Raw genomic sequence first — 14,745 nt, 5'->3', positions numbered from 1 at the left:
ACAGTGATTTATAGATTTACAGTACGTCACAGCTATTTATGGTATAAAATTTTTGGTCAAAGCATCTATGAATGCTATGAATATATGCTTTGCCATTATAACTGGTCATCATGATTTCAGCGTTATTATAGTCAACTAAAACTAAAACAAGTTGTTACTTGAATTTATTTACACCGTTTCACATTTGATTTAGTTTAATTTGATGTACTAAAAAAAAACCTAATAAAAACTGTATAAACACTACTAAAAAAATTACAAAAGAAAAATTAGTAAAACTGAAATGAAAAAGGAAAATATAAAAAATAAAACATTAATAAAAACTACAATCGAATTTCAATTATTCTAAAATAATGTATCTGTCGTCTTCTTTTTTCTTTTTTTTTTCTTTAAGGATGTCAAAATAATTTTCTGTACTTGAAATCATGCCACAAATGCCGTTAAAATTGTACTGAACCTTGAGTATGAAGGCTAATGTCTTAAACAAAACAATGAAATATTAAACTGTTCACAGAAACATGATGCACTGAATTCATTCAACATTAACTGTATTTCTGTGAATATGTGGCCCACATACAGGGTTCACTACCCTCTAAAAATAATAGATGACTCAATTTAAATCTAGAACATTGATAGAACAAGAAAGCTTGAGCATGGTTAACGAAGAGGTGAGCTGTAAGGAAGTGGTTTTAAACTGTAATTTCCATAGATATATCTCAGCTCAACACTACCAAAGATGTGCATCAAATAATACAAAGACATGATATTTTATATCATTAACAAGACTGAATTGGTTGCAAGATAAGGATTGTCCATAGAGGCCATTCAAAAATAGACATGCATGTAACCATATATCTATTTGCCCTGGACATCTGAACTATAAAACGGTCATATGAAACAGAACTATTGAGCTCAACAATACTGATCAACAATAAGCTTTTTCACCGTCAGTACTCATAACAACTTTCAACATACTGTATGATAACTTTTCCTTTCGATATATCTACAGAGACTGTGGTTGAAAAATGTGTCAGACAACTAGGCAGCTGGATTTAACACGGTTTAAAGGTTACAGAACAATGTGGGTGATAACATTTAAAACATACCTTCTCTGAATGGGTTTACTAATTATGTTGGTTTAGAAATTATATCTCTCCTACGTGGTAGGACAAGAAACCACAGAGCAGAACCTTTAACACAAGCGTGTACAAGGCTTCACAAGAATTACAGTGTTTAGTGGCGATACAATACGGAAGAACGCGTTTCAATCATGTTGTGGAACAAGCAAAACAAACAAAAGAAACATAAACGATATTAAGATTCCAATTCATGCTTTATATAGGTAAGCCCTTGTTATTTGACTAAACTAGCTAATCTTAACCATGCATATAAGAGACATCATACTTGGTTATCTCTAACAGCTACACAATAAGAGTTTTTTATATATATATATATATATATATATATATATATATATATATATTTATATATATATATGTATATATATATATATATATATATATATATATATATATATGTATATGTATGTATATATATATATATATATATATATATATATATATATATATACCCAGCACAAATGGTAGCACAGGACAAATTTTTTTTTATAATTTTATCTTTTACAAGATGGAAACCAACAGCCCGCATGCATGATTTTGGCAATATCCTGTTTAATTGCAATGTCTAGGACAATATATTGCACATAAGCCCACTGGATGGAAATTTTCACACCCAGTCTTACATTACACATAAATATCAACATATTCTCCTCAGACGCAGTCAATGGGACACTACAGTATACTTGTATTTGGGGTCACACCAAATGCACATAACGAACCTTTGAAACATTTGAAAAATAAAGAAACAAATAAACAATGTAAATTAACTGAACTGAATGTAAAAAAAAAGAACAGTAATAAGCAGGACTGATCTTTTCTTAAAACATCTTGCTGAGAACAGGTCAGTCATTGGAGTTAATCAAATACTGATAAGGGCATCACTGCACCAGCAAAAGATGATATAAAATGAACTTGAATAAAACAACAACAAAAAATAAACAAGTGCAAAATAAATAAACAAACACCATCCTACCTGAGCAGGTTGAGCGGAGTCTGTTAAATATTCTGGATTTAAAAGCCGAAGTGTCACTTAAAGAACGAACTCGAAATACAGGAAACACCTGGGGAAATGTCTTTAGGTGAGAAAAACTGTCTTCCTCCGCCATTCCGCTGCTTTGCATGTATTTTTAAAAAAGATGAAGGTATATTCGTTTTAGTGTACTGTATTCTCGTTGTCAATGTAACGCTGCTAAAATGTGATGGTAATTTCTGTCTCTAGCCGTCAGTTTATCGGTTGTAATGAGGAACTCTGGTCATCTGTTTAGGAGAACTGAACTTTCAAAAACACGAAGTCGCCTGGCTACTTCTCCCAGCGTCTCGTCAGAAGTTGTGCGTGTCCTTCCTCTGTTTGCATTACATCTGCAAATGAGACAAACGGAAACACCTTCATCAAAATGCTAATCATCTACAACGACTTGAGCTCACACAACTCTTACAACTGCAGTTCCGAGTCGGGACTATGTGTGTGTGTGTGTGTGTGTGTGTGTGTGTGTTTGTTTGTTTGTGTACGTATATATATATATATATATATATATATATATATATATATAAGTTTTATATATGTGATTTATCATTTTATCTTTTACAAGAGGGAAAACAGCAGCCTGCAGACATTATGTGTCAATATCCTGTATGGGTTTAAGTGCAAGTTCTTAAAATGGAAACCAATGCACGGACAATATGGTGAATTTAGTCCCAATGGATGGAACTGGGGACAGACTAGATTTATTTATTATTTTTTAATATTCTACATTTATGTAGCTACAGTATATAATACTTTGCCAAAATAATAATATTAAAATATATTTTAACATATGGGGTAAGATGTCCAGTTCTCTACTCTGCACAAGAATGTTTGGTTTTGAGGTTGTACTAAGTAGCAACAATTAGTAAACAGTATTGCAGATTATTGTAATTTATGATTTCCTAAAAATACTTTTTGAAATAGTTCCTTTGATTTTGGGTGTAAATTGAACAAGTTCTTCAGACAATTTCAAAAGTGGTTCAATGACTCACCCAGTTTCCTGTTTTTCATCTCATGAATGTCACGTCCATATCATAGTGTTCTCTCCCCACCGACCATTCTGACATCATGTTTAAGGTAAATATTGTATGATTTCCTCTTACTAAGTTGTTTATCAACACACAAACGCTGAACACTGAAGAAATCTGAGTGTCTCAATAATTTGTTAGTGTAACTCAGTGGACTGGTCATCATGCAGTATATGTTATTTAAATACTGGATAGACCCTCAGTCCACCACAGTCCAGCTCTAAAATCAGCAAAGCATCTGAAGGTAAATCAGAGATCTGTTTGTTTATTTATGTATTTATTTATTGCACCTTTATAACTGATTATCTATGCATGTGATTGAAAAGTTATTATTAAATGATCCTTGTAAATCTTTTGGCTTAGTTGAATTTCGCTTAACAGCGATAACCGATCCAGACATATTACTGCATCTCAGTACGGCTTTGTGCAGCTCTAGGACTTTGGACTGTTATTTTTGACACAAATACATTCATAATTATATATTACTATAAAATTTTTTATTTTAATTGCATTTTTAAAGTCACACAGTCCTTAGAAAATTATTGGCGTGTGCTGATTTGGTGCTCAAGAATTTTTGTGGAGACTTGCATATTTTTGTGGAGATCTGGTATTTTCTTTTTCTTGGCAGTGTTACAACAAAAATTGGCAAAACAAATCTCAGTGATTTTGCTAAATTTATGAACATTTCTTTTTTATTTTTTTTATGGTGAAAACAATTGCTGAAATTCCCCAAATAGCCAAAACGAACACTACATGCTATTGAAATAATAATAATGCTAATAATAAAATAATTGGCCATAATGATGTTACATACAACGGGGGGTGAGGGATTGAAACAGAGATTGAATTTTTAAAGGTTTCTTTGATGAAAAGAAGGATTAAAAGAAAAGTATTTATTTGCCATAGAAATATTTTGTACAGTTGTTAATGCCCTAACTGTCACAAAAGTATAATTTCTTTAAAAAAATAGCGTTTTGAACTGAAATGTACTTGTTCAACTCTTTGCTCCTTTATCTGAGTCATGTGTTCTCTGCTCTTTGGTTCAGTAGGGTTATTGGCCTCAATTGCAGCTCAGTACAGACACCTCAGCTGCTGTAAGCAGAAACTGGTCAGTTTATTTTGTGAAAAATGGGGATGAAAGAGCAGAGATCAATCAGCCATAGCAAACAGCCCCCTGTTGGCTCTGAGGTGCAAAAAAAAGTTTTAATATGTTAATATGTCTATTATAATTCAATGTATTGTGCAATAAGTTTTGTGAGGATTCCATGTCATAATCAAATCAGTTTAATATCCAATAGGCACACCTGAAGGATTTCCTATTAAGATGAACAAGATGTTCCTCGCTCTCTTAGTGGTTTCCTGCTTCGCACTGGGAACAACCAATCGAGTGTATGTCCACCCCTTCAATCTCTTTAGCTCTGAAAATATCAGCTGTGAGATTATTCAGAATGAGGAACACAAGCCCTTTGAGACCATCCATCCACTGACTCCTCTTCAGGAAGGTACTGAGCCAGACCCACGACCAAGCAGCACAACAGAGAACCTGAAAAACCTCACCCAACGGACCGCTGTGTTAGCAGAACTGCAGAATTCACTCGGGCTACGCATGTACCAGACACTTAGTCGTACACAGAAGCATTCAAACACATTGCTGTCACCCCTAAATGCATTTGGGGCTTTGGTGACCCTCTACCTTGGAGCATCCAAAAAGACTGCTATTTCCTACCAGCAGCTGTTAGGACTCAACCTGGAGTCTGAACAGACAGACTGTGCATACTTCATCGATGGACACACAGTGTTGCATACACTCCAGGCCATCAGTGGGCATGTAGACGAATCACAAAATGATCTCCAGACCCTCGTGTGGACTTTCATTAATAGCGACGCTGACCTTTCCAAAGACTTTTTACGTGGAACACAAGACTTCTCAGATGACTCTTTTGTAAGAGCAGTGGACTTCTCAAAAGCAAAGGAAGCTGAGGTGCAGGTGAACAACTTTATTCAGAAAACTTCAGACAGCAAGGTTACGGAGCTGTTTCAGGGTGTTACTCCAAAAACGGACCTGCTGTTTGCTAGTTCAGTGCATTTTACAGGTGAGTGATTCCAAAATGATGTAAACTGTGCATCCTCATTTAATTCAACTATCTTAAGAATATTCTAAATATATAAATTTCATTAAGAATCTTGAAAGACTTATTGCCATTAGTAAGAGTTTTAGCAATATTTCTTTTAATTTACTTTTTCCTTTGGGCAAAAACAGTACTTCAGTGGCTAAAATACCCATCAAGTATTTAGGGGGAATAAGAAAAATAGCCTCTTTTTATTTTTACGTGCAAAAGAAAAAAATAATGTCAAATTAGACTCATGGAGGCACTTAAAAATTTAATAAAATAAATCACCTGCTGCAGGTTGGGATTTTGAAAGTAGCTTTTTAAAATCTGTAACCTTTTCCAGGTGACTGGAAAACTGCTTTTCAGCCTGAAGCAACCAGTGATCAGAAGTTCTGGACGCATGAGAACTCAAGTCTCGAAGTCCCCTTTATGATGCATACTGGAAACTACATGTACTTCGATGATGTTGGCAGGAAGTGCTCTATAGTCAAGCTCGGTCTCAGTAAGAGGACCTATATGCTCCTAGTGGTGCCTAACAAGGGAGCTAGCCTGCAGGACATTGAGAAGCATCTCTTAACAGTCATACCTACATGGCATAGAAATCTAAAAGAAAAGTGAGTATATGTTTAGTCTGAGAAAGTGCACACTGAAAATGGTAAATAAAATTACCTCAAATACTTCTTTGTGTTGGCAGATATCTGGAACTATATTTGCCCAAATTCTCCTTGACTGCTGTGACAGACCTGAGATCAGTCCTATCTGAAATGGCAGTGGAAAAATACCTCATGGGCTCTGATGCCGACTTCAGAAGACTGAGCAGCAAGGAGAACTTCACTGTTGATAAGGTAAAATTCTGTTTAGAGCAAGAGTTTGCAGCAACTGAAGGACCAGTAAAATTGGACTATAACCCGTTCTTACCAGCTGTAACAATTATAAATAACTACCTTTATTATCAACAAGGTCCAAACGGTTCTTTTCCTTACTGTAGAACACATGACAAAAGTAATCTGTAGGCTGCATACCTCCATATATCTTACAGGTCCTGAATAAGGTTGTGTTTGAGATGACAGAGGGAGGATCGGAGGTTCAGAATAAAACTGAAGATGGAAGAGTTCCCCATAAAGTCACGGTCAACCGGCGGTTCTTCTTTGCTATTGTAGAGGGGAACTCCAATGCCATACTCATGCTTGGCAAAATCGTCAGTCCAACAACCTAAAAAACTACACTTTGGTGGTGACTTTACATTATATTACAATATAAACAGTATTTTAATGTTTCCATTCAAATTATAACCATAATGTTAAAATAATGGACATCAAGTTAGTATCTTTGCTTAGGCAATCTTTTTAAGGATTTTCAGGACTTGGGTGTTTTATATTTTAGTATGTGCTAATTTAAAATGTTTAATAAAGAGTTTGTTTCTATGCATAACATGGTTACTTGAATTATTTAAATTATTTTAATGATGCATTTATAATAAGAAATATCTATAAACTCCATTTATGAACTGTTAAAACAAATTAAAGTTGAATATTTATTAATAAATATGACCTAGGGGGATGCTCATTTTTAATCAAAACTGCAAAATGATTAAACAAAAATATAAGAAACCAAAAATCCTGTAAAGAAAATCAACTGTACAGCATGAAATATTATAATCAAACAACAACCCACATTTACTTTATCTAGTGGATCATTTAAGCACATGATCAATAAACAATTTTACAATCTAATTATGCATCTAAAAATCCCACAGCATAGTGCTTCAATACACACTTCCAAGGGTCACTGACCTTATCTAAATGTTCGACAAGGCCATTTTAGTAACAAATTAACTCTCTACACACACCACACTCACAAATATTTCATACTATTCTAATTTTTATTGTTAAATCTTAGTAGTCCCATTCTTACCCAGTGAAACACAAACTCCTACACCCAGAAGAAAAACAGAGGTAATTTGATCATTGAACCTCTTTAGCGTTTGCACTGTTGATGCTGTTTGGCAGGGTTCACCAGAGCTAATGTCTGAGGAGAACAATTTCTGACAGATACAACTCCAGTCAAACACCTGCATTGAGTGCAATTTTTTGATGTAACCACATGACAGGACACAAGAGTTTATAGCACTTTATATGTTGAGTGCTGATTGCTTCATACAAAAAACTCTATTCATATATGACTTTTCTGGCCATATTATCCCATACCGTTCAACAATAAATAACTTATCAGAGAGTGAATCACATTGTTTTAGTGTGCCTCTTCTCCAGACAGGTTGACATAGCTGCTATTAGAGCAGCTGAGGGATCGCAGAGCTTCATGAAACCATTTCTGGAGCATATACTGAGCCATTTGGCATCATTCAGATCAGTAACCATTTTGAACCCTAATTTTTATCTGGCCCCACCAGGGCCATTGTGGTTTAGGACCCTGTCTGCTCTGCTGAAGCGAGATCTCTTGCTTCCTGTACCAGTTCCAGCAGAGAAGAGAACATGGTGATGTCACTTGGCTGAAGACCCATCTTCTCAATCTTGGGTAAAAAAAAAAAAAAGAGAACTACAATGAAGCAAGCCTGATATGCACAAATAGAAAAAAAGGTTAGCCGTTCATCAAAAACCATGTTCATACCTGCTCTCCAAGATACTCCACATCCAGCGCCAGCTGCAGGCGGATCTTACTGTCATCTGATGGCCCTGCATTGATGCCCATGGTGCTGGGGGTGGTCGTTTTCCTAGCCTGTTTCAACCTCTTTAGACTTTCCTCCATTTTCCTCACTGAGCTTAGCACATCTGATATAGTCTCGAAATACCTATCAAACACATAGGTCATTTTTAAACAAATGTTATTCAATCTAGGATTAATAAAGTTTCTGAATCATAAAAGTTTGTCTCTGCTGTACCTGTGGGTGCAGTCTGAGAGTGTGACCCGCAGCCACTCCTGGATAATGGAGTCTTTCACCACATTTTTGGAGTTGGTCACCAGCTGATGGACGGGCTGAAGTGCGTTGTCCATATAGGCTGAGGCTCTGGTGGGCACTTCCTATTAATGAGAGAGCAGCTAAAGTTCAGGCCAGAGCACTGAACATCATCTTGTTTCCATGTAGAGGAAAATGTAAACTTGCAAACTGGCACTTTCCGGTTTTTAAAGTATGTAACAAAAGTAGCTACAGACTTCTTTCACATTATGACATTACATTATGAAACAGATTAGCAAAAAAATAGTAGGATGGGAACTTCGTTCTATCCAGCGGTAGTTGACTGGTTATTCCTTCCTAGGGTTTGTAAATTCTGTTTAAAATGGATCGAGCCATCATATTGAGAAATCTGTTAATATTGTATTGGGGTAAAGGCAACCAAATAATTTATAAACATTTCAAAACAAATCAATCCAAATGTGTTTTTTTCCAGCCTGTCTCAGATCTTGACTCACTGATTTTTGCATGACTTAAAATATTACATGGGCATATAACTCAACCTTGTTAGTCCTTCGATAAAGTCTTGGGACTTCCGAAGCGTTTTTCAGGAAACGAACGCTCCTTTCTGTTAGATGCTGAGTCATTCTGCTGTTCAGTGTGGGGACGCAGCTGGAAAGGGATGCACTGGAATCCTGCAAGGCTTCTGGAGCACCAAACAGGAATCAAACGTATTACTTGGGAACCATAGAAATGTTATCAGAATCGTACAACATCAGAAACTGCTTCAAACTCCAGAACAAACCTGAAACAACGGCAAAGTTTTTGAACCCAATACTCTCCAATTTTGCCTTGATCATCTCAGATATATCTGGAATCTGGGAACAGAGTGAGAGAGTGATTTCACACTCAGTCCAAATAAGATCAAAAATAGACTCTTGCTCCATGTGAAGAAAAAAAAACAGAATTACCTGTCCTTGTAACTTATCAACATCGGCTGCGATGAAGACGAGCTTCTTGGTAGATAAAACAGTGGGTCCGCCAGTTTCGCTGTCAGCATCCTGTGATGTACGGCTGGATGTGGAGGAGGCAGAACTTGGGAGCGGTCGTATCAAATCTTTGCTACTGTCTGGAGGGGGTGTTTTCGTTAGGATCTGTGAGATGAAAAAGACAGACATCAATAACAGTCCTATTATTATTCACATCGTTTCTGCCAGGAATGCTTTACCTCTGTAAGAAAGGTGGTGTATCTGGAAAACAGCTGAAGCGTTAGTTTCCAAAATCGATGAGCAAGTGGTGACAGGTACACCTGGTCAGCCCAGCTCCTGCACACACAGCTCCACAACACTTCAGTCACCTGCAGGTGGTAGCTGCTGCCCGCTAGTTCACACATACCAAAAGCAGACTAGGTGTCAGTGGTGATCAGTTACTTGTAATCATGTAAAAGTGACAGCTATATTTATCACAAAAAGCAGACAACAACAGGTCAACAGAGAAAGCAATAACACATATCCCTGTCAACATGTCCTAAAGGTGTTGTTTTATGTTCATGTGCATTAACCCAAATTCACTGACTGACCTGGAGCTGCCTCTAGTCCATCAGAAATGGCATTTTCTAGACTTCCAGCAATCTCCTTGAACCTGAAAAACAAGTCAAGAGACAGCTGTAAACGTAAAGACTTCAAAGTGGCCTCTGCTACTACTACATCTGCAATGTACATCAGTTACATTGACAAATACTAATTCTGTATTAAGCAGAACATTAAACAGCTGATTTGTGATCTGAAAGGTCAGGCTGGTAATGGAGAATCCATTACACAGGTCTATAATTGGCCGTATGTGGATGTCATGTGGGCTGATGCACAGGAAGTATGGGGGAACTAAACGGAGTGGCAAATGCAATTTTACTCAAGACTTTTACCAATCCTTTTGGCCAATAAAATCAGAGAACTTGTACACTTTTATTTGTAACAATTAACAAATACAATTTAATAATACTTAAAAATAATTGAATCTGAATAAATAATCATTAAATAGAAGTCTTAAAGATGTCTTAAAGTGTTCAATATCTACAGTAAACAGCCAACATTGTTTTAAATCTAGTATGTTAAACCATTAAACAAAGACAACACAAGAGCTACTGAAGTCTACTACAAGAACTTAATTCCAAGAAGAAGCAAACACATTTTACAGGCTTAACTGGCTTGAACAAACTAAGAGAGCAGTGGACTATTCGTAACCAACGAATAGTGATCAAACATCACAGAGCAAAGACTGTCCAGCCTAAAACACAGATCTCTCTTTAAAAATATTGCACAAAGAACAGAATCCAAGCAACACAGGAGATTCCAAAAATGATGAAAAAAACAACAAAAAACGATTTAGTCACTTCCAACAGACACCAGAGTTTACTGAAAGTGGGTTACAAACAACCCCATTAAAGGAATCTCTTTGCCAGCACTTTTTTTTCTATGTTGTATTGACCCAGAATACTAGCTCATGAACAAAAGCACTGGAATGGTACGACTGTGACTGGATTTCTAAGTCCTAATACTCACCGCAGCTGGAAGTACACTGGCAGGTTCCATTTGTTCTGGAAGCTCTGGTAGCACGGATGTGCTCGCAGCCTCTTTACGCTGGCCTGGGAACCACACTGCCTTTCAAACTTACAAACAAAATCCATGCTGACAGTGTATCTCTGCACACAAGAACACAGCAACAAAGAGAACCATTTAATGAGATGTACAATTCCATTTTATAAAGTGATTTCAGTCAAAGAAAAACAAGAAGTAAATAAATAAAGTCAATGCTAGTGCATTTTTTCACTTTCCTTACCTCATAAAATGCATCTGGGTTTCCAGGATTGAAAAGGGAAGGGACTCTTTCCTCAACACCTCTAATGATCTCAGGCCAAACGGAGTTCACCAGGAAGTCATATCCTGGAACAATGTCTGCTTTATCACTGGGCATACAAAAGGGTAAACTCATTAAAATGCACTGTGTGTAATATTACAGCAATGGCACAGTGTAGTAAACATTCACTTTGAGTGGCAGACATACCTAGAGATTGCCCCACCAGTCACCTCTCGCAGCAGTCGACAATGGTGAGGCACAAACTCCAACAGCTTGGTGTACATCATCTTAAGACCGTTGGGGTTGGACTTGACAAACTGATCAACTATAACCTGACCAAAAAAAGGAGAAATCTACATTCAGATGGAGAAGACAGATGCATTTTGCATCTGTAGGCTTGAATCTCATTTGCAAAACTAACAACACTGTAAATAAAGACAGATAAATGCAAATTTCAATTGACTGTACTGCTGTAACCGGGTGATATGCAACATCTACCTCATCCATGTACGGTTTGACTAAGACCTGTCCGACCAGTGCCTCTGCATCCCTTGTCTTATCTATGGTAGCATATGTTCTTAGGCAATGCCGTACGATTTCTATATTTGACGTCTGCAGGCCTTGGATCAGTAAGCCTTCCAGTGACTGCTGAAGCATAGCTGTGATGCCTGCTATTCTCTGGAACACAGAGAATACAGAGAAAAGCACTCACAAAATCAGTAATTAGATATACGTTATATGTACATAAGTATTGGGACACCTGTTCATTAAATCAACACCAACCCGGAACTATAACTGATGATGGCTTGAAATCTCCATTCCTATTCATCCCAAAGGTAAGGGATCTGTGTGGGTCCACACCAAACTCAATGGTAGTATTTACACCACTGTATCAGATGTTTGGCATTGTACTTGGTGATTTGAGGCTGGCATGCTGCTGCTCAGCCATAGAAAATGTAGACTGCATGACTAGGCAATGGTTGCAATGGGTCTGATCGAAACACCTATAATTAAAAGGTGTGTCCCAATACTTTGGTTCATATAGTGTACAATACTTTCTCCTACCGCAGCTTAAAGTGACAGGAAACACAATGGGATACTTTAAAACTGGGAGCTCACCGGTCGGACTTTATCAAGCAATGGCATTCCTTTGCTCTGGACTGCATGAAACTGTAACTGGTTGAACTCGGTGGCAATCCGTTCTAGAATCTGACCTGCCAGAAGAGGACTTAAAAACAAAGTATAAGCTGTTCATTTACTGTTCATTCAAGTGTAAAGTAAAATGCAAATGGTACATGATCTAAAGAATCCTTTCCTTAAGCCATGACTCATATTTCAAGAAGTTGTTTTGCTGCAATGTAAAATACTTTTATTCAGCAAGAAGTGTTAAACGACTTTACTTTTACATTGTAACAAAGATCTCTGTTTCAAATAAACATTGTTCTTTTGACCTTTACATTCATCAAAGAATCCTGAAAAAAATAATTTATGTATGTTTCCACAAAAATATTAAGCAACATTGTTTTAACATTAATAATAAGAAAAAATTTTGATCACCAAAACATCATATTAGAAAGATTTCTGTAAGATCATATGACACTGAAGACCGGAGAAATGGCTGCTGAAAATCCAGCTTTGCAAATCAATTATAATTATTTTACTAGTAATATTTCACAATAGTTAACTGTATCAAATAAATGTAGCCTTGGTGAGCATTACAGACTAATAAATAAGAAGTGTATTTGTCTTATTTACTTCTTGCCTCTTTCACTACTTCACGTTACCTGTTGGTCTCAAGTGATGTTGAATCCTTAGTGTTTTGGTGAAGAATTTTCTCGATCTTCTCCACTGATCTCACAACTTGGATAAGTCTTAACACACAGAGCTACAAAAGACACAATGTTGGACAATATGTGTATAGTCGTAACACAGTATTTTAAGTTTAATCACTATGACTCACCTTCTTTTTTTTAATGTCATCTTGCTTGGACAGCTGGGTGTCTATAGCTTCAATAACTTCATTCACAGAGGATCTCAAATTCTGTACATGAGAGGAAGATACTGAGATGATGACTTCCATATGGCCAATTCAAATGTATTTACTCATGTATTAAGCACTTACCAGCACCTCTTCGCGTAACTGGCCCAGAGGGACAGAGAGCTGATTAAGGGCTTTATCCATTCCAACCTAAAACACAGATACAAAAAATAAGCCTAAGCATGTGGCAAAACTCATTATGCTCCAGAAAATGACAAAGCACACAAGACTCACAAGATTTGTGGACAGGTTAACAAAATCTGCATAGTCTTTATTGATAAGCTCGACCATGGCTGTTTTGAGAAGCCTGTAATATTGCTCCAGATCTTCACGCATCTCTTCAAGCTGGACACGCTTTCTGCAATCAGCCACAAATTTGTCCACGTCGAAGTCATCCTGCATGGAAATGTACAAATATTTTAAATCAAAATGCCCTCAGGCAAAAAGGTGTAAAATAATGTCAATTATTGTATGGAGAATTTCAAAAAGAGCTTCCATTAACCCTTTTCTCTCTTTGGTGGTTGAGATTCCACACATTCATTTTAAAATACATCTTAAAGATAAGTATCAAGCTGACATTTCAATGATTTTTCATAATCTCATGAGAAGTGATTATAAACAATTTCAATGTGATAACATTCTCCAAGTAGAATGCGATGTTGTGTTTTATCAGTTGTGTTTTTGAGTATGTTTCATTTATTTTTTTCTACAGTACATTTTGGTTGGTGCAAAATTACACTGGTCACAATCACATTTATACAAAGAGCATGGATTTGAGAGGGTTAAAACTTTATTCAAGTCTACCAAGTGTTGTATCAGTCAAATGAACACATTAAAAGTGTCTGAAGTGGAAAAATAGATTAATTTGCTAATTATTATTATTTGTAAGTGTACATCATTGGGGTCCCTAAATGAAGTCAGTCGGGGCAGCGTTAAAGATACTTCTTCTAGTAGTACTTAAACATATAAATACAACACAAACTAAACATAAACCGCTGCTCAATCATGTTAGTGTAAAGCTGAATACCGGTCTGTTTTCAGATGATATATTACTAACAGCTCACTCACCTTCATAAATTCGTCTTTGTCGAAACACAGAGAATCGGGTCCCTTTGGTAACGTCATAATTCTTTTAGGACGCCACAAACAAAATAATCTGCAAATGTATTTGTTTAAACGTGAAGATTAGTTGCTACATTTCGTTCAAACGACACAGTAATCGATTCAACTTCCGCAAACATGGCACACGCTAACGAGTGGGTGGAAAACACAAAACCCTGCTGTGTCCTACAGACAGAACATCTGTGAAGAGCGCCCTGAGTGGTGACCAGCGGTACTGCAGCAAGACTACACCGCACAACCAGTAATGAGAACTCATTTAATGACAAATTATTCCCAGCTATGTGAATAATTAACATTAAGATAGCACTCGAATAGTGATTTATTCATATTAAGTAACGGTGTTATATCTATAGGGTGAAAAAAGTACTTAGTTGCTCAATAAGACTAGAAAGCTGCAAGCACTTACAGTAAGTAACAAGTTTTAAAAAAAATTCTTTTATCAGTATAAACATTTTATATTTGTTTGTTTTTTTTATTAAAAAAAAAACATTTACCATTGTATGATATAAATTGCTTTAATTT

At 36.4% G+C, this 14,745-nt stretch overlaps 3 protein-coding genes across 5 annotated transcripts in view; 1 reads left to right on the top strand and 2 right to left on the bottom strand.

Annotated features, from left to right (window-relative positions):
- LOC132110721 (phosphatase and actin regulator 2-like) overlaps nucleotides 1-2,261 on the bottom strand; it is a 32,208-nt gene extending 29,947 nt beyond the window's left edge. For both annotated transcript variants that reach the window (XM_059517558.1, XM_059517561.1), the window contains exon 1: nucleotides 2,110-2,261. In XM_059517558.1, coding sequence (XP_059373541.1) covers nucleotides 2,110-2,257 — 148 coding nt within the window. In that variant the 5' untranslated portion in view covers nucleotides 2,258-2,261. The remainder of the gene's footprint in view (nucleotides 1-2,109) is intronic.
- An 87-nt stretch (nucleotides 2,262-2,348) lies between these two features.
- On the top strand, nucleotides 2,349-6,730 carry LOC132110723 (angiotensinogen-like). 2 transcript variants are annotated; one of them, XM_059517563.1, is made up of 5 exons: nucleotides 2,349-2,465; nucleotides 4,487-5,281; nucleotides 5,643-5,913; nucleotides 5,994-6,144; nucleotides 6,339-6,730. In XM_059517563.1, exons 2-5 carry the CDS (start codon nucleotides 4,513-4,515, stop codon nucleotides 6,513-6,515), a joined length of 1,368 nt encoding a protein of 455 aa, XP_059373546.1. In that variant the 5' UTR covers nucleotides 2,349-2,465; nucleotides 4,487-4,512; the 3' UTR covers nucleotides 6,516-6,730. The 2 variants fall into 2 exon arrangements, with proteins under 2 accessions (XP_059373546.1, XP_059373545.1); XM_059517562.1 differs by lacking the exon at nucleotides 2,349-2,465 and adding an exon at nucleotides 3,342-3,432.
- Nucleotides 6,731-7,162: 432 nt separating this feature from the next.
- On the bottom strand, nucleotides 7,163-14,378 carry LOC132110720 (conserved oligomeric Golgi complex subunit 2-like). The gene is made up of 18 exons (XM_059517557.1): nucleotides 14,170-14,378; nucleotides 13,336-13,497; nucleotides 13,186-13,251; nucleotides 13,024-13,104; nucleotides 12,848-12,948; nucleotides 12,183-12,291; nucleotides 11,562-11,741; nucleotides 11,271-11,395; nucleotides 11,046-11,172; nucleotides 10,769-10,908; nucleotides 9,790-9,851; nucleotides 9,439-9,590; nucleotides 9,182-9,364; nucleotides 9,016-9,088; nucleotides 8,774-8,916; nucleotides 8,199-8,338; nucleotides 7,928-8,108; nucleotides 7,163-7,829 (listed from the first exon to the last, which is right to left on the bottom strand). The coding sequence occupies exons 1-18, from the start codon at nucleotides 14,224-14,226 to the stop codon at nucleotides 7,722-7,724; spliced, it is 2,190 nt and encodes a 729-aa protein (XP_059373540.1). The 5' UTR covers nucleotides 14,227-14,378; the 3' UTR covers nucleotides 7,163-7,721.
- Nucleotides 14,379-14,745: the final 367 nt, after the last annotated feature.

Source organism: Carassius carassius, chromosome 30 (genome assembly GCF_963082965.1).
Source record: "Carassius carassius chromosome 30, fCarCar2.1, whole genome shotgun sequence".
Lineage (NCBI taxonomy): Eukaryota > Metazoa > Chordata > Actinopteri > Cypriniformes > Cyprinidae > Carassius > Carassius carassius.
Note: the sequence above shows the minus strand (reverse complement) of the source record. Positions and strands in the feature narration are given on the sequence as shown.